Consider the following 21,480-nt stretch of genomic DNA (forward strand, 5'->3'; position numbering starts at 1 on the left):
GGCTTGCTGGCGCCTGTGGGCCTCACCAAGCCGCACCCGGCCTTTCCCTGCAGGGAACAAGTCGGACCTGGGCGAGCTCCGCGAGGTCCCACTGGCCGAGGCGCAGAGCCTGGCGGAGCACTACGATATCCTGTGCGCCATCGAGACGTCTGCCAAGGACTCGAGCAACGTGGAGGAGGCCTTCGTGAGGGTGGCCACGGAGCTGGTGGTCAGGCACGGCGGCCCCCTGCTCAGTGAGAAGGGCACCGACCACATCCAGCTGGATAGCAAGGACGTCGGAGAGAGCTGGGGCTGTGGCTGCTGACCGGGGTGCAGGGCAGGCAGGCAGGGGCCTCCCCACCTCCTCTCTCTCTCTCTCTGGCCTGCCGGGCCCACCCCTCCAGAGCTGGCCATCCATGGTGCCAGCGATTCTAGAGCAGCTGGATAAAGTCCTGGAATTATCCATTCCGTGGCCTGGGTACTTGATGGGAAAGCTACCTTCGAGGAAGGAAGAAGCGGGGTACCTTCTGAGGGAGACCTGGTGTCCTACAGGGTGTAGAGTGGGGGCCCATCCTGCCGGCCGGTGGCTGTCCCCTCTGCGTCCTTCGTGGTGCCTGCCCAGCTAGACCACAGCGGGAGAGGGGCCGGGATGTGCCTCCCCTGTGCCGCAGGTACTGGTTCTGGCCATTTCCCACCTTGGCGTCTTGCTGCAGCTGTGGTGGCAGGTTGCTGCCCTCCAGGGATGTGGCTGGTGCCTTGGGTTCTTCCGGGTCATTCCAGGGCCTCTGTGCATAGCCCCAGAGAGTGAGAGCAACCAGCCCGACAGACTCGGTTCCTGAGCACAGCCCCGGGGAAGCCCTAACTCCTTCCTGGCGAGGAGCCTTCTTCCTTTCTTCACTGCCAGCTCTAAGCTCGCAGATAGCTTGGGGCTTGGCTTCTGCCTTAGCAAGATCTCTCAAGTTTTCTGGTTTTCCATGTAGCTTCTTGTTTTCATCAGCACAAGAAGGGGGTCATGGCCCACAGCCAAGCAGGGACTGTCTGCTGGCCTGGGGCCCAAAGTTTTGCCACTCGGGTTGCAAAACCAGCTGATTCTTCAGCACCGACTCTCAGAATTTGGGGGGTTTGGGGGGAATGAGATAGGAATGTGGACATTTAAGGGAAAAGTAAAAGCTGAAGTCCCTGAGGCTAAGGTCTGAGAGGGACCCTCAGGGCACCTAGTCTGACCTGTGCAGAAGCCCCTCCTGCCACCTTCAGAGCAACAGCTCCCCCACTGTTTCCAGTCCAGCTTACGGTTTCCCGAAAGAAGAAGACAAGGCCCCAACAGTCCTGGCTCTGACCGTTTCATCCTCCTAGGCCCACCCGCCCTTCACAGCCTCGGCGTGTGCTGCATGCTGGTTAGAAGGCAGGCGGGCGCCGGCATCACCGGGGCTCTTGGAAGTCCTCTGGGGGTAGTTCAGGGGATCACAGGGATGGAGCTGGGGGAGGCAGGTGATCTTCCTGTACCACCCAGGCCCTCCGTGTCAGCCCAGGCTAGGCCCTTAGGCCCCCCTCCGTGTGGGGCTCCAGGAAGTACACTGCTGTCAGAGCCATGGGAAAGGCCACACCATGGAGGTGGAGCCCAGACAGCGCCCCTGGCCCAGCCCTGGCCCCAGCGGTGGGCCACAGGCCTCCAGCTGACTTCCCTTGCCTTGCACCTTGCCTGCCACCCTTTGGCCTGTGTCACACCCTCGCCCAGGCAGGCCCGTCTGCAGAGCCAGAAGCCAGACCTTCTGCAGCAGCCAGACCCACAGCAGTCTGGTGAAGCAGGGTCGGGCACAGAGGGCTTCCCTGGCTGAGACCGAGACAGGCAGGGCTGGGGACTCCCTTTTGGGCAGGGAGGCAGCCCTGGGACAGCTGAGCCTGGTTCTGGAGAGGAAGGATGTTGACCTGGTTGGACCAGGAGCTACTGAGCAGGGGCCTGCACTGAGGGGAACCAGCCCACTGGTGGCCGGGTGGGGTGGGACCTGGGAGCAAGAAGGCCACTTCACTTGGCTTCCTTCCTCACTGGCCTTGCCGGTGGGATGGGGTGAGTGGAGCCTGGGGCCCAGCTGCTGGCAGGGAGAACTGGTGTCTGCCAGGCCCCTCCACTTCAGTGCCTGGGCTCTACCTGCAAGTAGAACGTGCCTATGACTGAGGCACATTTGAGCCAAGGGCAAAGGTCCTCCAGCCCCATGACCTCTGCTAGGGGCTGATGTTTGGGCAGAGCTGGGCATTCAACCTGGGCCCAAGCTGGAAGAGAAATCTCATGAAGCCTGACCTTGCAGAGACCTGCTGCTTTGGGGGGCGGTGGCGGGGATGCAGGGGGTCTTGGAGCATAGGCCTGGGCCTAACCTCCCCACTGCCCCCCATGAATGACTTGCAGCCTCAGTTCCCACTGAGCCCAGGTACAGACCCTACCCATTGTTACCTGTTGTCCCTCTCCGCCTTAGGGCTGGGATGGCTAGGGAACGCGGGAGGCCATTCCGTTCCATCTCCTTCACAGGGACGCCCTGGACTGCCATGAGGATCCAGGGCAGGCCCAGCAACAGACAGCTGGCTGGTGACAGGGGTCTGGACTCCAAACCATCCCCCTCCTCCTCCAGACCCCGGGGTTGGAGGCCTGAAACCTTGCAGAGGCTTGGCAGAGAAGAGAAGGGAGCAGCCAGCCCAGCCAGGACCAGGGAGGTTTCTGCCCACTGGCAGCCTTTGGCTCACCCAGCAACCACGAAAACACTTCCCTTTCCTGTCTTTCTTAGTTCCAAGGTGTCCAGAACACTGGGCTGCGTGGTCTCCTGCCACCCCATCCTCCAGGCACCACGGCCGCCAGGGGTTTAGCTTAGAAATCCAGGGGTTGTCTTAGGCTCCTCACTCTCTCCACCCTACCGCAGTGCTGGGATCCCACCTCCACGCTGCCCCCCGCCCCTCTGCTCTGGACAGGCCCTGGCCTCCCCTGGACGCCTCCTGGACCTCCTTGGCCCCTGGGCTTCTAGCCGGTGCAGCCCGAGGCACCCTCCTGCTGCAGTCAGCGTGGCAGTGGCAAAAGGTCACACTGATGCTGCCCCCTCACCTTCCAGGGTGCCTGGGGCCCTCGGGATACGGTCTATGCTCAGTCTGGATGTCCAAGGCCTCCACAGCTCTGCCCTGGCTTTTCCCCAGCACCTTGTGCCCCAGGAGCACCCTCTGTCCAGGCCGCTCCCTTCCCACCCTCCTCCGCACTCACCCAGCCTTTATTCCTGTCGTTTAGAGTCCCACAAATGACCCACCTGGACACCCCTGAGAACTGGCCCCACCCCAAGCTAACCCCTTGCTCCTAGTACCCCCTGGCAAGAATGAGTTCTTTGTCCCCCTCTTCCTCAGTGGGAGCCATTTCCCACAAGGCTCAAACAGACCCATTTCCCAGCTTCGGCCCCAAATACAAATGCTAGTGCTCAGGGCCTGACGCTGGTGTGGGGTTGACCGCATGCCGGCTGGGCGACCTGTCTGTAGGGCCGGGTTGGGTGGGGGCCTCACTATCTGCTGGGCCTCCGTTTTCTGTCACATGGGGACCCAGACTTGGGTAAGAGAAAATGGGGAAGTGCTGAGACAGAACACGACCCACCTCTTGTTTCCTCCCTCAGCAGGCCCAGGGCTTCTGGGGCCAGAGAGCTTAATCTCTTCCTCTGTTTATAAATTACCCAAGAGCAGGAGCAGGTGGGGTCAGGGGCCAGGGTGTGGGAGAGGAGGCAGGGGACAGGGCCAGGAAGTATCCTGGCAGCCAGCAGGCCCGGCGAGAGCACCGTCTGTGGCCTGGGTGGGGCCGGTGTGACACGGGCTGAAGAACCAGAAGGCTGGTGTTTTAGCAGCGGGGCAGGCAAGGGACATGGATCGTGATTCCCAAGCCAAAGAGGTGGGTTCCTGTCCTGGAAGCAGGGTTCAAAGACATCAGGCCGCAGCAGGCATGGAGCTAGAGGAAGCTCCTAATTCATATTGAATTCAGTTACTCTTTCCTAGGAGGGCTGCCAGGGATGGGGCCTCAGGGACCCTCTGCACCCTGCTGGCCTGGGCCGTTGGGCTGTGGGGAAGGCCTCAGCCAAGCCCAGTGATGCCATTTGCATTTGGGGATTTTTCACATTACCTATTTATGATGCATAAATCTTTATAGCAAATCTATTTTTTGAAACATGGAAAAGTTGCCTTTATGGAAACAGCAGAGCCAGAGTGTACACATTCCTAAATCATTAAACAGATTTCTGCCAAGAGCCAATGGTGCCCAAGACTGGTTATCTCACCTTTGAGCCCAGAGCTGGCCCAGGTGGCCATGTCTCCACAGACGGTTCCACCTGCCCAGCTGGCTTCCCCGACTAGTCTCCAGGCCCAGAGTGGGTGGGCGGGCCTACACACTGCCCACTGCCCTTCTGTTGCCGGGAGCCCTGTTAAGACTTCTCTGCCCCAGACCAGTGTGGGATCTGAGAAGCAGTCAGTGCCTAAGGGGCAGGAAGGAGCTTGGATTGGGTCCTCACTCTGCCAGGGATATACCCGTGTGAGCTTGGGCAAGTTACTGCATTTCTCTGGGTCTTAGGTTCCTTCAGTTGGGTTTGAGTTGAGGCAGGTTGCGTATGAATCACTGATGGCCAGGGGCACCAGGCCTGGGATCTCTCATCTACAACCCTGTGGGAAGGTGTTACTATCCTTGTTCTTTGCGGATGAGCCAATAAACTCAGGGGTTGGGAGTTCCTTGCCCAAGCCTTGAAGCCGTAACAAGTTAGAGCTTTTATTCCAAGTCAGTAGAGCCCTCACGAGGGCCAGACTGGTCCTGCTGTATTCCCAGGGCAGAGAATGGTTTTAGGCACAGAGTAGGCAGAGTGCCTGATTGGGGCCCCTGGCACCAGGAAGTCCACGAATCCGTAGCCCACCCAGGTACTCCGGGGTCTGTTCCTGGTCATTCTCAGAAGGGGCCTATGCTGACATGGGGGCCAGATGAGGATTGCACAGCACGGCTGCTCACCATGGCCGGGTCATGCTGTACTCTGTCTGCCACGCCCTGCTCTGGCAAGAACTGACATCGTGGAAGTCAGACCAACCTCCATCCAAATCCCAGGTCTGCTGTGACTAGTTGCGTGACCTTGGGCCTTGGGCCTTGGTTTTCCACCAGCCTCGGTTTCCTCAGATGGGGGACGCTAATTCCTGTCCTGCCTGCGACCCGGCAAGCCACTGCAAGATCCCAGCTGGGAGAGGCTTTGTACACTGCAGGGATTCTAACACTGTCCCAGAGGTTAGAATCCTGGTAATTCCACTGACTGAATGATGAAGACCTGGAGCCTGGGCCTTCCAGAGGGGCCACGCTCCAGGCACTTCCCATCACCTTTTCCAGGGAGAAGAAATGCCTGTGGTTTGAATTTCCTGCTGTCCTTGAATGCAGGGCAGCCCCCAAGCCTGCATGTGCCCCTTGGATGAAAAACCCCTAAGTGGGTGGTCTGAGCCGGGCCACCACACACCCCCACAGAGGCTGTGATGAGGGTCCTCTCTTGCCTCTGCCCACACCGTGGCGCTGCCTGACCCTGGGACAAAGTCCTGGGCTTTAAAACAGGGAAACTGAGGCCAGGGGCCTAGGTCCCAGCGCTGAGCCTGGCCCTGCCCCTCCCCTAGGGGCTCCCAAAGCCGCAACCCCGCCTCCCCCCTGCTCCCTGCACACATTCACCCAGGGGCTCAGCTGAGGAGGGACCGCGCCAGCCCCTCCTTCAGGGAAGCCAGGATGCAAGGTGGCCCCACCCCAGTCACATCTCCTCTCCTCACCCTCTTGTCACCTTTCCCACGCGGCCACTCCCCACTCCCCACGCCAGCCGGCCTCCAGCTGCCCTGGCTCCTGCCTCCACATCCGGCTCCACACCGGCTGACCGGCTTCCTAAAGCAGGTCACACGCTGACCGGGTCACCCCCTTGCTTGGCTCTGCCCGGCTCCCTGCTGCCCTCAGGCTCCCTCGAGGGGCCCGTCAGCGCCGTCCACGGCCTGGCCACGCTCTCCCCTGACACTCGCCACCCCCAGCCACACGGGGCTCTGCGTTCCCTGACCCGCCGCTCCCCTGACAGGCAGACCCCCAGACCCACCCGCAGAGCCCAGCTCCCCGCTGTGTCCTGGGCTTCTCCAAGCAGGGCCCCCTGTTGACACACAGTCCGAGATGGGGCCCGGCCCCAAAGGACAACCACCTGGTCCTGACGCTGACTCCCAGACGCTCCCAGGAGCCCTCCAGAGTCTGTGGAGCCCCCCACAAACACACATACACACAGCCCCAGAGACTGCTATGTCCCGTCTCTGCTGTCGGCTCCTGTTCTTCTGGAAAGAACAGACCCCGCCCAGAGGGCAGGCTTGGCCCCGACCGGTGCTTCCTGGGCATCCGCGTGTGCTCTGACCCAGGCCACTCGGGGCTGTGGTGAGGACAGCACCGCCCGCCCACCTCAGCTCTCAGCTCTGAGAGGGAGCCCGGGACGGGTCCCATCCCTCCCACACCCGGGCTGTGTGCTTCGGGCCCCTGTCCCCAGCGGTGACTCTGCACCTGGCATCCCGAGGCGACCGTCACCTCAGTATGGTTCCCAGGGAACAAGCTGCAGACGTAGAGGTTCCCAGTTCAAAGCCGCTTACTCATCAGCATGTGTCAGCAGCACCTACGAGGGAGCTGGAGGGTCTGTGTGCAGGGCTGAGGGGACATCAGGAGACATGGACCCGGCAAAGGAGGCCAGGAGAGAGGGCAGTCATGGGACTGGTGAGTTAGCTCCTGGAAGCTGGTGAGTGGGGCCGGCATGCTCCAGCCTTCTGCTCACAGCCCCGTGTCATCCAGGAGCTGGTTAGAAATGCAGGATCTCAGTGTCCACCCCAGAGCTCCTGATTCAAGATTGGAGTAAGATCCCCAAGGGATCTGGGTGCATGTTACAGTTTGAGGAGCACTGGTCTACACAGCCTGCCCATCCCACCCAGGTGGCCCCTGGGCAGGCCTTCATGTTTCAGAAGTTTTTAGGTTCTTCCTAAAGAAGAAGGCCTGAAGGTTCTTGCCCATTTACCCCTGAAGTGTGTTTTCCATCCTCCGCAGAGGCACCGACTCGATCTGTGGACATCAAGGGCAAAGGGCTGGTGGCTGGCTCCTTGGCAAAGCTCTGACTCTGACAGAGTCAGAACCCGTGGGGTCACCTGGGCCCACCTAACACCCAACATTCGTCCAGCAAACTCCAACCCCATCTGGCAACATTTGAGCTTATCGTGTGTGACAGGGATTCTTGATCTTTTCTGGATCTCTGACCACTGTAAGCTGTAGACCCTTCAGTCAGAAAAAAATCTATATTCACATCTGCACCCAAATGTGGCACATTGTGTGGGGGCGTGAGTAGACAGGGGAAGGCTGCCCACTTTGCGAGTCTGGAATCTTGAAACTTCTATTGGAATGCTGTTTACAGCCTCTTCAGTTGGCAGAGTCTGAAATTTATTGAAAGGTTTCTATGTGAATTCACAAGAGAATTTAAGGACTTGCCTCAAATGCACATCCAGTGAACAGCAGAGAGAAGATTTGAGCCCTGGATGTTGGGCTCTAGGGTTGTTCCTTAACCCCCTGAAATCCTGGGAGGGACCTTTGGATTTAGTGGGATGGGATGTGGCTGGCCTGACAGCCTGCAATGTACTCAGGTATACATTCGACAAAAGGGACCCGGTTCTAAGTGGACATTTCTGAAAATAACAGAAACCATATGGCGATCTATCTCAAGGAACGAATCTTAAGAATAATAAAACCTCTATGCACAGGAATATCCATGACAGCCTTATTTCTATACAAAGGGAAACTGGGAGGCAGCCGTCCCTTGCTGCAGAGTACTTTAGACAGTATGTCTGAGCATTGTAGGTGAAGGACAATCTCTCCGCGAAGGGCTGGGTCTTCCTTTTGCCTTTCTACACTTTCGGTCTTCTATGATCAACATCTACTACATTTGTCATAGAAAGACACAGTACACTTCAGAAGAGTCATGAAAACAACATAACATTAAAAATGTGATGCTATATTCATTGAAGGATTCAGAATACCCAAGTCAAGAAGTGTTAGCAATTAATGTAGTATCAATAGGGTCTGGACATGAAAATGTTAAGGGTGATTGTGTTAAAACGGAGCTATGAAGAACTTCCTCCTTCTTTTCTCTCTTTTACAAATCTTTAAAAATGGAACTATGCTGCTTTTTGAGTAACATATAGCATATTTTATATATATCCTGTTGATATATATTACATAAGCATGTGTAACTATAGATCTCTATCAAGCTATTGACATCCACACATACATACAGATACGTGCTCATGTGGGAAATAAGTAATAAATCTGATAAGAGTTTTTGGAAATTATTTTACTCATAGTTTTCATCACTCATAACCTCGTTCAGTAGTTTCAGGGAGAACTTTGGCATGGTGGATTGATAATCGGTCATGGATTTTCTTACTTATTTGGTGGGGGGTTTTTTGTTTGTTTTTTTACTTAAAAATCACATATGTGATACATGATATTTGCTTTAATTCTGAGACTTTCCAAATACCCACAAAGGCAGAGAGTGCGGCCCAGCCCTGTGTACCCACTGCCCGCCTTCAACAACCCTCATAGTCTTGCCACATTGGCCGCATCTACCCGCCCCCCTTTTCAACGGGAGTATTTTAATGCAAATCACAGACAGGAGGCATTTCATCCAAATTGGTCACTATGAATCTAAAAGCAAGCAGGCAAGCAGAATAATGCCATTACTCCACCTAATAAAAGTAATCATAATTCCTCCAAGTCATCCTGGATCTGTCCATATGAAAGTTCACCAATTGCTCAAAAAAAAAGTCTTCTATTTTTGTTTTTGGTTGTTGTTGATGGTTATCAGATTTGGGTGTGTATCTCTTTTTAAGTCTCTTTTAATCTAAAATAGTATTCCCTTCTTTTATTTTTTTTCATGCCACTTACTTGTTGATGAAACTGGGTCATTTGCCTGTAGCTTCCCCTCTCAGGTTTTGGGTTTGGCTGATTATGCCCCGATGGTGTTCTTTAGCATGTTTTTCTCTCCCCTGTACTTCCTGGAAACTGGTGGTTCGATTGGATTCTTGGCAAGAATAGGGATGGTGTGATTTGTACCTTTTGCTCATGCCAGGAAGCACATAGTGGCAGGGCGTCCCACTTTTAATGTATTGGGATTGATCTGAGGGGGTCAGGTGGTGCCCACCTCGGGCCTTCTTGTAAGGTTCTTCATCAGCCTTTCACCTAATGCTTTTACCATCTGTTAACCATCACTGCCTGAACCAGTCATTTCATCAGGGGGTTGCAAAAATGGCGCCATCTAACTCCTGCTCACCCTTCATGTTAAAGTCATCCCTTCCGTATACACTAGCTGGGATTATTTGAGCCAACAAAAGTATAATGGCTTCGATGGATTAAAATGTATCGAATATATGGGGCACCTGGGTGCCTCAGTCGGTTAAGCAGCCACCTTCAGCTCAGGTCATGATCTCAGGGTCCTGAGCTTGAGACCCACGTTGGGCTCCCTGCTCAGCGGGGAGCCTGCTTCTCCCTTCCCTCTGCCTGCCTCTCTGCCTACTTGTGCTCTCTCTCTATCTCTCTGTCAAGTAAATAAATAAAATCATTTTATTTATTTACTTGACAGAGAGAGACACAGTGAAGAGAGGGAACACAAGCAGGGGGAGTGGGAGAGGGAGAAGCAGGCTTCCCCATGGAGCAGGGAGCCCGATGCGGGGCTCGATCCCAGGACCCTGGGACCATGACCTGAGCTGAAGGCAGACACCTAACGACTGAGCCACCCACGCGCCCCTAAACAAATAAAATCTTAAAAAAAGATAAAAACATACCGAATATGTGTGTGTGTGCTTCTACAAAGGAACATAGTCAGTGGGTTAATCCACTGAAGCCATCATTCTTTTTAATGCTCCAGTTATTCCATCTCTGGACACTGAGACTCCTTTCAAGCAGGCTCTTGAGTTCTTTGCCATGAGCCATTGGTCTTGAGTGCTTCTTTGCTTTCTGGCATATATTGTGCATTTTCTGCCCCAGACCTAGAGTCATTCATTACTCCAAGGAGCCACTGGGTGTTTTGCTGTTTCCAAAACAAGTTTTTAAGTTTTCTCCTGTTCTTTGCTCAGTGTTCCTTTTTCCTGTTGTTTGTTTTGAACATGCTGGGGGCTTTCTTCAGCCTGGTCACCCCTGACTGTCCCCTGTATTGAAAGCTTCTGGGGAGCCTGGCTGGATGCGTGGGTCCTATGATGGGTGGGCTTCTTCCTATAAGGTAATCGGGGTCAATCTGGCCTTTCCACTAGGGCAGGGTCCTCAGATGTCTGTGCCTGAAGGTCTTTTCTCCCAGGCCTTTCTGTTTGTGCAGTAAGGATCTTCTGTCTCCTTCTGGGGGCGGGTGGTGATGGCAGAACCTCACTGCCCTGCCTGCTGTCCCAGGCCTGGAGTCTCTCTTCTTGGTGTCTCTGAAAACACATCTCCTCTTTCCTGCAGGGTTGGGGCAAAGTGGTGGTCATGTCAAGATGGAAGTTGGGGAGGGCACCTGTGGGTTCCAAGTGCTCTGAGCCCGATTTTCAGCCAGTGCTTCGTTCTCAGCCCCTAGCCTCCCCCGTGATCTGATCTTGTTAAAATCTGCGCAACCTAGCAATGAAAGCAAATTCCTATTTGCGTGTTCACTTTTTAAAATATAAAGTGGTTGGTGCTATGAAAAAGTCTTACTTTTTATAATATCCTGTTTTTCTACAAAGTTGCTTAATAAAAGGATACATTCTATTTTAAAGGTTCTGTGTGTTTTTCCTGGATGTGAACTATTCCGATTGCTTTTGCGCAAGAGCTTGTAACCTAAGCATAATAGAAATATGTTTAGGATCTATATGACAGCTTTAGTACGCCCTTGCTGCTTTGAAGGAGCATTGTGTCATTAGTCTTGCTGGGCTCATTTGTGCAGTTTGTTATATTTGAATTTTGTTATCATGATTGAAAATCATATAAAGTGTTATCATCTTGCAGACCTTAAAAAATTCTTTTGTTTCATTTCTGAATAAAAGTCATATCCCAATTGCATAAAGGGAGCGTGGAGCCTCCTGGGGGTTCTGTGGGGCGACGGGGCTGCCCCTCCTTGGGCTCCCTCTGCAGGCTGGCGGGGGTGGGGGTGGCTTCTCTCAGCTGCTCAGACAGCTGTGGATCCTTTGCCCAACTCTCCGTCTTATAGAACCTTGTGGGCATCACTTTCCTGCTGTTGTCTCCTCCACTAACCTGGTCCTTGTGGGTTTATCCCTTTTTTACAATCCCCTAGTAATTTCAGTGGGGCTTGGGGCTGGGAGAGGAGACTGTCCCACTCAGGCAGTATGCCCAGTGTAAGCAGAGTCTGGGGAAGGTTCTGTACGCATCACCAACGCCTCTCCAAGCTGTTGTCCTGGCTTTATCTGGCTTTCTGCTTAAATCTCTCATGAGGATTGATAAGGAGTTTGAGGTGGTGTCGGTCTCATCCCTTAGATGTCAGGTTCTATAGCCAAAATTTTGACTGGGATGAAATTGAATTTAGAGAATAAAGGGAAGACTGGGAAGACTGAATCTTGCTGTTCTCAAGTGGGTACCTCTTTCCATTTTTCAGACCTTATATTCTCAGTGACACTTCGTTATACTTGTTTTTTTAAACTGAATTTTAATACCCCACTAAATCTGTATTTCATAAATGGGCTTTTTAAGAGTCTTGAAGCTTTTCAATCGCCCACAAAGGGCAGAGATGGAGAAGGAGGGAAGGGCGGCAGTTAGACTCCCGTCCAACCAGATTGAGCCACTTTATTTCATATACCAAGTACTGTCTAAGGGTTTGTGGGAAAAAAGGTCTTACCACTAAAAAAGTTTGAAAACCATCACTCTAGACCTTTAAAAAAATTGTGATAAAATATACATAAAATTTACCATCTTAAGCGTTTTTAAGTGTACAGTTGAGTAGTGTTGAGTGCTTGTGCAATCATCACCACCATCCACCTCCAGAACGTTTTCATCTCAGTTCTTGCAAAACTAAAACTTGATACTTGTCAGACAACTCCCCATTCCCCCCCTCCCTCGAGTCTCCACTCCAGACTTTTTATTTTTTTTTATTTTTTATTTTTTTAAAGATTTTATTTATTTATTTGAGAGAGAGAATGAGATAGAGAGCATGAGAGGGGGGAGGGTCAGAGAGAGAGGCAGACTCCCTGCTGAGCAGGGAGCCCGATGTGGGACTCGATCCCGGGACTCCAGGATCATGACCTGAGCCGAAGGCAGTCGCTTAACCAACTGAGCCACCCAGGCGCCCCCACTCCAGACTTTTTAAAGACAAAATGAATGGGTGGCTTCAGTTACAGAATAAAGTGATCCACGTTTGTTGAAGGATACTACATAAATATATAAAGACTTGGTTAAAAAACTCTATAAGGTAATTCACACTTTCTGGACTCAAAGTAAGGACTAGTTACTCAGGTTGTGATGCAGGTGCAGGGAGTTCTTTTCAGAACCAAAAGCATCAAATGCATGTATTCTTGCTTTTGCTTTTACTCACCGATCGGCCCCCTGAAGCATTCGATAAAGAATCCAGCAGGTTGGCTGAACCTCAGAGCCTCACTTATCGTTTCATGATGTCTTTGTAAACCTCACTTGTTTCCTGCTTAGTAGGGATACGCAGACCTAAAAGAAAGGAACAGGATTTTATTTACATCCCTGTAAGAGTCTGAACAAAAACAGGGTCACTGGGGCCATCAGGGACTCCATCTGGATACTTCTATGTTGTTGCCCTGACAACTCTGAGGTATTTTAATTTTTTAAATTAAGAAGGTAATACAGTTCAGCTTTCCTCTCTGAATTTAACCCACTTTACTAGAGATCTAGCTTAAAAAATGAGACCTTCCCAAGATTTTGAGACATTTCACAAAGCCTGCTGTAAGTTGTCCCTGCTTATTACCTGTAGTGAATGAAAATGAGGATTCCATCCCCAAAGCTGTTTAGAAAGCTGCCAATCAGAGGCCGGGGGTGTCTGTCGAGTCAGACGCTGTTCTTCGAAGATTCTCCAGGCCACGGACTCACTGTTCCCTCGCTGGGGCAGAGCTGGGTGAGGACAGAGTCTTCCACGTTCTGCTCTCTGCCATCTCGGGCCACACACGGGACGGGCTCAGGCCCTTTGCAAGAGATGGAGTGCATTCTTCGCTTGACAAGGAATTAGCCCTCATCTGGTTTGGCGTGTATCCGCAGGGGCTGGAGAGGGTGAGGGTCCCGGCTGGGAGACTGTGCGCGCACATGCACTCACAGGAGGTGTGGCTGAGTGTATATGCAAAACACGGGAGACGGGCACTGTGTTAGCGGCTGGATGTGGCTGCGGCTCAGGGCCAAGACTCAGCGTGTACCCCCCGAGAGTGCCCACCCTTTACAAATGCCCTCTTGACAGCGGCTCCACCTTCTGATCAAGCGCCGTCAGCTTCGCCTAGACCTCGCGGGGCCCACGGCGGCCAGATGCCCCCCTGCTGCTGTGGCGGGTGCCAGGGCTCCCGGCGGTTAGGGCGGGGCCGGCTCCTGGTCCCAGACAACGGCTGCTTGCGAGAGCCATCGCTACCACGGCGAGGCCGGCCACCAACGTCGTGCTTGCCCCTCGCTCTCTGCTCGCCCGCTGGCCGGAGGAGCGCAGAGGACCAGCGGAGGGCCGCGAGCAGGCGCGGGAGCTGGGCTCAGTGGGAGCCTGCAGTGGGGCAGAGGCCTGCTGGGGAACGGCCCGCCCCGGCGATCAGTGGAGGGGGTCAGCCGCCCGGAAGGTGGGGGTGCTCACGGCAGCCGGTCAAAGTCGCCTCGACAAATTCTCCACGTGCAGCTTGATTTTGAAAATGCTCGTGAAGGAGATGGTCATGAGGATGCGGTCACGGAGACCGTGGGACGGCGGTGGCAGAGATGGCATTTTGCTTATAATGGGGCAAAGGTCCGTGGCTGTCTGGTGCTAGTGGTGACCGAGGTGGTAGGGGCTGGGGGGCGGTGTCGCCTCACAGGGCTGCTCTTCTGTGGCTGCAGAGGAGAGGGTGAGGGGAGGCAAGCGTGAGGCCGGCGAGCAGGCCATGTGGGCGCCAGCGGTGGCGGTGCTGGGGGTGGTGCGCCCGGCCGTCAGGGGTGGCGGGGACCTGCAGGCCTGCAGGGGACAGCAGTGGCCAGCGGGGGATGGTCGGTGGCGGCGGCGGCGGCGGGATCTGTGGTTGCTGGTTTGGTGGCTGTGGAGCAGTGGGGACTGTGTACATGGCTCTGTGGTGGCCACTTTGCTGGCCTGGGACAAGGACCGTGGGGACAATGGAGGAGGCTAATTTAAGCTCCCAGTGCACCTGTTTCCCTGGGAATTCTCGTCTGAATCCGCCACCCACCTGGGGAGATCCCCGCCCGGCCGCTGGCAGCCCCTCCCTTCCCCTCTGCCCGCAGCGGTGTCGCCCCCCTGCATTGGTGATGCGGTGCTGCTCAGGCTCCTGGCAAGTTCTCACGGGGCCAGCCGCTCGGCCAGCAGAGTCAAGGCTTCTGATCGCCCTGTGCCCAGACCTGTGGCTGCATGTGTTGGCCTCAGGAGGGAGCAGGAGCAGAATATAGGGGCATCCCACAAGGACACTGGGGGGCTGAAGGTCACTAGTTTCAGAAGCTTTCAAGGGGGCACTTTTCAGGTGTGAAGGGGGAGCTGTCTGGGATCATGCCTGCGAAGTGACTGTCAGGGGTCCTGGGCCTGTGTCCTCCGCCCAGTGTGGGCGAGCAGTGCCTTCCTCACGGAGTACAGAAGAATGCCCACGGCAGGTGCTTCACGCGGGGCCGCGCACAAACTAAGGGCCCGGTGAGGAGAAGCCAGCTTCTCCCATTCTCATGGGAGCCCTGTAGCCGCTGGCTCCAACTGCAGAAATCCCACACTCCCAGCCTGTGGACTCCATCCAGCCGATTACTACGTTTTATGTGTGCTGTTATTTCCGCAACATTTTTTGTTGGATTTCGTTGCCAACACTTGAGTCAGAGATTTCACACACAGATGCAGATTTCTAACCCCCCTGGAAGAATGGGAAGCCTGGGTGCTTGGGTCCACACCTCCGCGGGGCGGCATTAGGTGGAACACGGGCCCTCCGGTTTCCCGCAGGCCCCACCTCTCCCTACAGCCCCTCCCCTCCGCTGAGTTTGGGCCCCCGGCTCCAGCCTCACCTCTGTGGCTCAGTGTCCTCCAGTGGGTGCTCTGTGCCCACCGGCCTTCCCTGTGGCACCCTCCGAGCCACAGGTCCACCGCACGGACCTCCTCAAGGGAAGGACCTCAGTGTAATTCTATCTGGATTTGGGGTGGCCAGGAACAGGCCTGGAAGTAATCTCTCATGCTGTGGAGGAAAGTTCATTAGTTTAACAGCTGGCACCAGAATTCCTCTGAGGGAGAGAAGTGTCTTGTTTGAAGAATTTGGTGGCCATTGCTGGGGGTGGAAGGGGGACTCTGGTTTGCAGGTGTCTGATGTCAGCACCTGGAGTTGTTTCCATGAGAAAGGGAAGAATTTGTTGTTTTGTTTCTGACGAGGGCTAGAGAGGAGGAAAAGGAGAGAGAGCTTATAAGAGAAGGTGAGAAAGGATGGGGCCAGGGGAGCAGGTGTCTTCGTGGCCAAAGGCCTTTTGGAACCGGTGATGTGCCTCTCAGGGTGTGTCTGTCAGAGAGACGGGAATGGCTCTTCTCCTACCCTCGCAGGGTCTTCCGTGTCTCCTGCTCTGCTCACTGCTGTGTTGGGAGAGCACGCTTTCTGTGGAATTGGGAGGGCAGCTGGACGCTCATGTGAAATTTGCCTGGGCCCTCCGGCGTGGCCCATGCAGGAAGCAGGGGCCAGGACAGAGGAGAGCGTGAGGACCGGAGTCCTGGGACCCGTCAGGCACGGAGGAGGGGCTCGGGATGTCCACAGACTGTGGGACTGGGGGAGGCTGGTGTGGAGGAGGGGGGACAGCCCATTTTACTAGGAACCGGGGGGACAGAGAAGGCCCAATTGGTATCTGGTTATAACAAAACGGACCCAGTTTTCCAGAAAGAGCCAGACGTGGGTGCTGAGAGGAAAAAACCCAAAAACCTGAACTTGGATAAAATGGTTGAGCAGCCAGTTTATTTTGAGTTACTGGTGGCTTGGGCTGCCCAGGCCGGGCGGGGTCTGGGGAGGGGTGACCCTGGGGGCCTGGGCTCAGTTGAGGATCTCTGTAGCGGTGCACAGCAGGCCGGCCAGGAGAGCCAGGCCCAGCGTGGCCACGACAACCAGCAGCACATCCCACCAGAGCCCCGGGTAGGTCCAGGACGCCGGGAGCCGCCAGCCGCAGCTGCCCAGCTCGAAGCCCGTCAGCTGGCCCAGCGGGCGGGCGGTGGCAAGCTCGGGGCTGGCGCAGCGGACGTGCAGCAAGGCCTCGGGCGTGCGGTCCTCCAGCCAGAGACGCAGGTAGGTGAGGCTGCAGTCGCAGTGCCAGGGGTTCTGCGTCACATTGAGGATCTGCAGCTGGGGCAGGTGGTCGAAGGCGCCGGGGGGCACGGAGCTAAGGCTGTTATTGGCCAGCAGGAGGTGGCGGGTGTGGGCCGGCAGGGCGGGCAGGGCCGTGAGCCCCCGCCCCCGGCAGTCCACCCACAGCCCCATGGTTTCCAGGGCCTGGCAGGTGCACTCTGCAGGGCACTCCTTGGTGGCCTCTGCGGCAGCCCAGAGCAGCAACAGGGCCCCCCAGGCAGGCATTGGCAGGCTGGCTGTGGGGAGAGTGGCCGTGAGGTGAGGGAGGGCCTGGCAGTCCGCACCCCCTGCCGATGGCCGGCGGGACTGACCTGGGACAAAGGACAACTCACCTCCCTTCTCAGGCCTCAGCCTTGTCCTCTGTGAAATGGGGTGGTGAAGACTGCAGGAAGTGAAGTGTGCCCAACCCAGGCCTAGCTGAGCCTGGACACTCAGAAGGCAGGATGAGGAGCGTAGCTGTGAGGGGTGGGGAGGGGAGTGAGGGTAAGAACGCTCTTAGGAAGGGGCCAGGAGGTCCAGCCCCTTCTCAGGGGGGAGAGGTGCAGATGCCGGCTAGATGCTTCCTAGTCCTGGCCCCTGGCCCCCAGGCTGCTCCCAGCCCCCACGCCCAAGCCTGGGGTCAGGCCAGTGGTGGGGACTTCACAGACCACACCTCTTCCCATCGATTCCCACAGCTCGCCTGTGGCCCAGCGAACCTTAGGTGATACTCGATGTAGAAAACAGCAGGATGAGGATGCTGAGGTGGGGACCAGGAGGCAGCCCAGAAGGCGTTCCCTCTGGAAAGCCACACATCTAGGCCAATACTCAGAGTTGGGGAAATTGAGGCCTGGAGACAGAGAATGACTCGTGCAGGGTCACCCAGCGGTCTGTGTCAGAGAACGGACTCCAACTCAGGCCTCATGAGCTCCGGGCTCTTGCCTGGTTTGCTGACTTTCCTACGATTGCTTCCCCTTCCTCAGACGGGCTCTCCCCACCAGGGCCGGGCCCATGGCAGGTTGTGAATATTAGTTGAATGAACCAAGGAGCCAGTGTCTCAGAGCCATGCCCCACCCAACCCCATCTCCTGGAGGGAAAGCTGAAGGTGGGACAGGGGTGGGCCCGGGGGCTGGCCGTCCCACCTGGGTGGGGGTGCGCTGCGGGAGGTGGTGCTGGGTAATAAGAGGGCCACTTACTTGTGAGGCCTGCAGCCGGCACCCCTTTCTGTGGCCTGAACTGTCCTGCTTGAGGCTGAGGTGGCAGCTGTCCGCGAGGCAGCCGGTGGTGGCCGCTGCTTCAGTGGGAGGAAGGAAATGATGAAAATAGCCTGGCTTATCCCCCACGTGCAGCCCTGGGGGGCCGTCTCTGGTCCCGGGGACTTGGGCCCTGAATGGTAGGCCAACCCCTGTTTACAGAAGGGGGTCCCACAGTGCATCCCCGTGGACCACCCGTGCCTCGCTGGGCCTCAGTACGGGGTCTGTGGGAAAACCAAGGCGGCCCCTCACCAGGTCCCAGGAGGTGGGGAAGGCTTCCAGGAAGGGGAGGCCTTGGAGCTGAGTGGCTCTGCTGGTTGTTCCTCCAAGTCTGAGGCTTCCTCATCTGTAAAATGGAAGCAATCATCCCTGTCCTGCTTGCATACGCAGGGTGTAGGTGGGGCGGCTCCCGTGGGCTGAGAATCCTATGGGGGGAGAACGACGTCGTTTTAAATTTTCTGTGGTTCTTCTGAATAGGTCGAGGAGAAAGTTACTTTTCGGTGTCACTGCATCTTTAGCACCTTCCAAACCTCCTGATCCTTTTCTTTCACAGGATGCTGAGGGCTTGTGGCTGGTCTCCATCAGTCATTGGTCTCTAGCTAGAATTTAAGATTTTTTTTTTTTAAAGATTTTATTTATTTATTTGACACAGAGAGAAAGATAGCGAGAGAGGGAACACAAGCAGGGGAAGAGGGAAAAGCAGGCCTCCCGCTGAGCAGGGAGCCTGATGTGGGGCTCGATCCCAGGACCCTGGGATCATGACCAGAGCCAAAGGCAGACTCTTAACGACTGAGCCACCCAGGCCCCCTAAGATCGTTTTTTAATTTGCATTATATTTATTTCTATAGCTAAATTTTACCTAAGGGAGTGACATCAGTTTTCCATTTATGTTAGTGATAAAGAGTTCCCTTTAAAAGAGAAATGGAGGGCGCCTGGGTGGCTCAGTTGGTTAAGCGACTGCCTTCGGCTCAGGTCATGATCCTGGAGTCCCTGGATCGAGTCCCTGGATCGAGTCCCTGGATCGAGTCCCGCATCGGGCTCCCTGCTCGGCAGGGAGCCTGCTTCTGCCTCTGACCCTCCCCCATCTCATGTGCTCTCTCTCTCTCATTCTCTCTGTGTCAAATAAATAAATAAAATCTTTAAAAAAAAAAGAGAGAAATGGATTTTCAGTTTATTTTTTTAATATTAAAAAAACATGAATAAAAATCAAGCCTAACAGTAAAATATTATACAAAAGTATATTATAAAATTAGGACATTCATGTAGTCATTTTATAATAAATTATAAAAAATTGCACTCATATGAAATACCAAATCAGTCAGAAAAGGGCTTGCAGAGATGGCACAATTTGTGCCCGTGGAGAGTGTGGGGGGCTGCTGAAGTGGGGGAATCCCTGGGGTATAGCAATGCTTTGGGAACAAGTTCTAGCAACTGAAGTAAACAGAGCCCTTGATAGAGGGGCCCGGGAGAGGAGCCCAGAGTGAGGGGCCGCTGAGGAGAGGAAGTGGTCCCCTGGGCCATTCCTGTGGTCATGGCCAGTGTCAGCCATGGACGCCAAACCTGACAAGAAGGTCCTGGGCCCCCCGCGATGCTGCCGGCTGAGGAGCCCCTGATGCTTGAGCAGTGCCAAGTGGTACCCTGGCCGGGATGGAGGGCACCTGGGCACCACACCCACAGTGACAGCAGCAGGAGAAGTCAAGGGCAGAGGCCTGGGGGGGGGCTTTTTCTTTTTTGAGATTTTATTTATTTATTTGAGAGAGAGAGAGAGAGCAAGAGAGAGCACAAGCAGGGGGAGGGGCAGAGGGTAAGGAAGAAGCAGGCTTCCCGCGGAGCAGGGAGCCCAGTGCGGGGCTCGATCCCAGGGCCCTGAGATGACCTGAGCTGAAGGCAGACGCTTACCGACTGAGCCACCCAGGCGTCCCTGAGGGGTGCTTTAAACACCCCATTTACACACTACCCTAGACCCGTAGGAGAATGCCTCTCGTACACAGAGTGTGGGTGTTTTACTTTTTTAGCATCTCGCAACTCAGAGCCCCCTTCAAGGCACGCTCCTGTTCATCTGTATGTTTGTCATCTGCTTTCCCCGACAGCACAGCAGCTCCCCGAGGGCTGTGTCCGTGGTCAAGCCATGGGGACTCGGTCAGCGGCCGCACCTCGCAGGTCCTCCCTCGGTCTGTGCCGGGTGATTGCCGGAGGGAGTCGACGCTTTGACTCGGAAAGATTCCATCAGCAGGGAGGACCCTGGTCCTCTTCTAACCTGGCCCCTCATTGTGCAGATGCTGGCAGGTCGCTCACTGACTCACTGGGAGGCTCCCCTGCCCCCGTGGCCCCATGGCCCCGTCAAGGGCCCGCGGCTCCCAGGTCACCTGGGATTGGGTTTGGCTTGCTTTTAAGTACCCAAAGACGTGTATTGCAGCGTTGCTAATGGCAAAGCAAGAAGCTGGAAACAAAAGGAATAGTTACTGGGGCCTGCACACCACAGGGTATTATACGGACATTATGTTAAATGAAATAAAACTGCATGAATTGTGTTGGAGGAATATCCGTTGTGTTGTTGAGCGACAAGAGTGAAATGCACGAGAGAGTAAAGTAATATCCCATTTTGGTAAAACAAACTGTGATGATAACAACAAACTATCCTTGCTCAGGATGACTTGCGAATGTGGGCCTCCTTATTTCTTATCGTGAGCCCCTCTCAGGCCAGCCTCTGTCCTCTCCTGTGGCCGGGAGGCCGGGATCTCTCCTGCAGGCTCAGAGGGTGCTTGTGTTCTCGCCCTCCGCTCGGCCCAGCTCTGCTCTCTGGAAAGGAGCTGCGCATTCACTTTCCGGTGAAGCCCAGGGAGGCTACCCGGTGTGCCCAAAGGGCCAGCCTCCGCAACCTTCTGATCCCTGGCCCAGAGCAGGGTGGGGAGGGAAGGTATCATTTGGTCCCCTGGAGTCATGCCTGCTGTGAAGACAGCTTGCTCCAGTTGGGGTCACCTGGCAGGTACTTGGTGAACATTCTCATCGGAACCTGGATCCCAGACCAGGAACCTCAGCCTCCATGGACCTTCCCTTCTCCCACTTGTGGACGCCTGGCCTTGTCCCATCTTCATCTACCTTCATGCCTTTACGGCAGGTGGGGAAGGAGTCCCGGTGAGTGGTGGTCCCCCAGCCCCCAGGCTGTTTCCTGACGGATCTGACCTAGTTGGGCACACACTCTTCCTTTTGGACCTCTGAGATATCCCTCTTATTTTTAGCATGTACAACTTAAAAAAAAAACCCAAACAAACAAAAAACAGCACACATGAGAACTCATTTTTGTTGTGGAAAAATGGAATGTTCAGATGAGCAGGAAGAAGACAATAAAATTTTCCCTCAATTCCAATATCAAGCAAGACTGCCTTTTATTTTTTTCCCGTGTGTATTTTTTTTCTTACCCCAAATCAGGTCACTTGGGGCCCACGCTCTTCTGGAACCTCCTTTTTCCACCTGTGAATACACCCACATATACCACCCATGTTTGCCATGGTTCCATTGTATGGATGTGGCAGCTTTTTTTTTTTTTTTTAAGATTTTATTTATTTATTTTGACAGAGAGAGACACAGCGAGAGAGGGAACACAAGCAAGGGGAGTGGGAGAGGGAGAAGCAGGCTTCCTGCAGAGCAGGGAGCCCGATGCGGGGCTCGATCCCAGGACCCTGGGACCATGACCTGAGCCGAAGGCAGACGCTTAACGACTGAGCCACCCAGGTGCCCCGTGGCAGCTTTTATTTAA

The 21,480-nt window shown here is 54.9% G+C and overlaps 2 protein-coding genes across 4 annotated transcripts in view; one reads left to right on the top strand and one right to left on the bottom strand.

Annotated features, from left to right (window-relative positions):
- RAB43 (RAB43, member RAS oncogene family) overlaps positions 1–21,257 on the top strand; it is a 53,704-nt gene extending 32,447 nt beyond the window's left edge. The window contains exon 3 of one of the 2 annotated variants that reach the window (XM_034997662.1): positions 19,814–21,257. In XM_034997662.1, the coding sequence (XP_034853553.1) occupies positions 19,814–20,148 (335 nt within the window). In that variant the 3' untranslated portion in view covers positions 20,149–21,257. Of the gene's footprint in view, positions 1–53; positions 4,236–19,813 lie in introns of those variants that run through there. The other variant, XM_034997663.1, reaches the window with a different exon arrangement.
- GP9 (glycoprotein IX platelet) lies at positions 16,159–17,756 on the bottom strand. Of its 2 annotated transcripts, XM_034997665.1 has the most exons (4): positions 17,667–17,718; positions 17,190–17,320; positions 16,827–16,950; positions 16,159–16,730 (listed from the first exon to the last, which is right to left on the bottom strand). In XM_034997665.1, the coding sequence occupies exon 4, from the start codon at positions 16,717–16,719 to the stop codon at positions 16,186–16,188; it is 534 nt and encodes a 177-aa protein (XP_034853556.1). In that variant the 5' UTR covers positions 16,720–16,730; positions 16,827–16,950; positions 17,190–17,320; positions 17,667–17,718; the 3' UTR covers positions 16,159–16,185. The 2 variants fall into 2 exon arrangements, with proteins under 2 accessions (XP_034853556.1, XP_034853555.1); XM_034997664.1 differs by lacking the exon at positions 17,190–17,320 and having other exon boundaries at positions 17,667–17,756.
- Positions 21,258–21,480: the final 223 nt, after the last annotated feature.

Source organism: Mirounga leonina, unplaced genomic scaffold (genome assembly GCF_011800145.1).
Source record: "Mirounga leonina isolate KUSES-001 unplaced genomic scaffold, KU_Mleo_1.0 Mir_94, whole genome shotgun sequence".
In the NCBI taxonomy this organism is placed as follows: Eukaryota; Metazoa; Chordata; class Mammalia; order Carnivora; family Phocidae; genus Mirounga; species Mirounga leonina.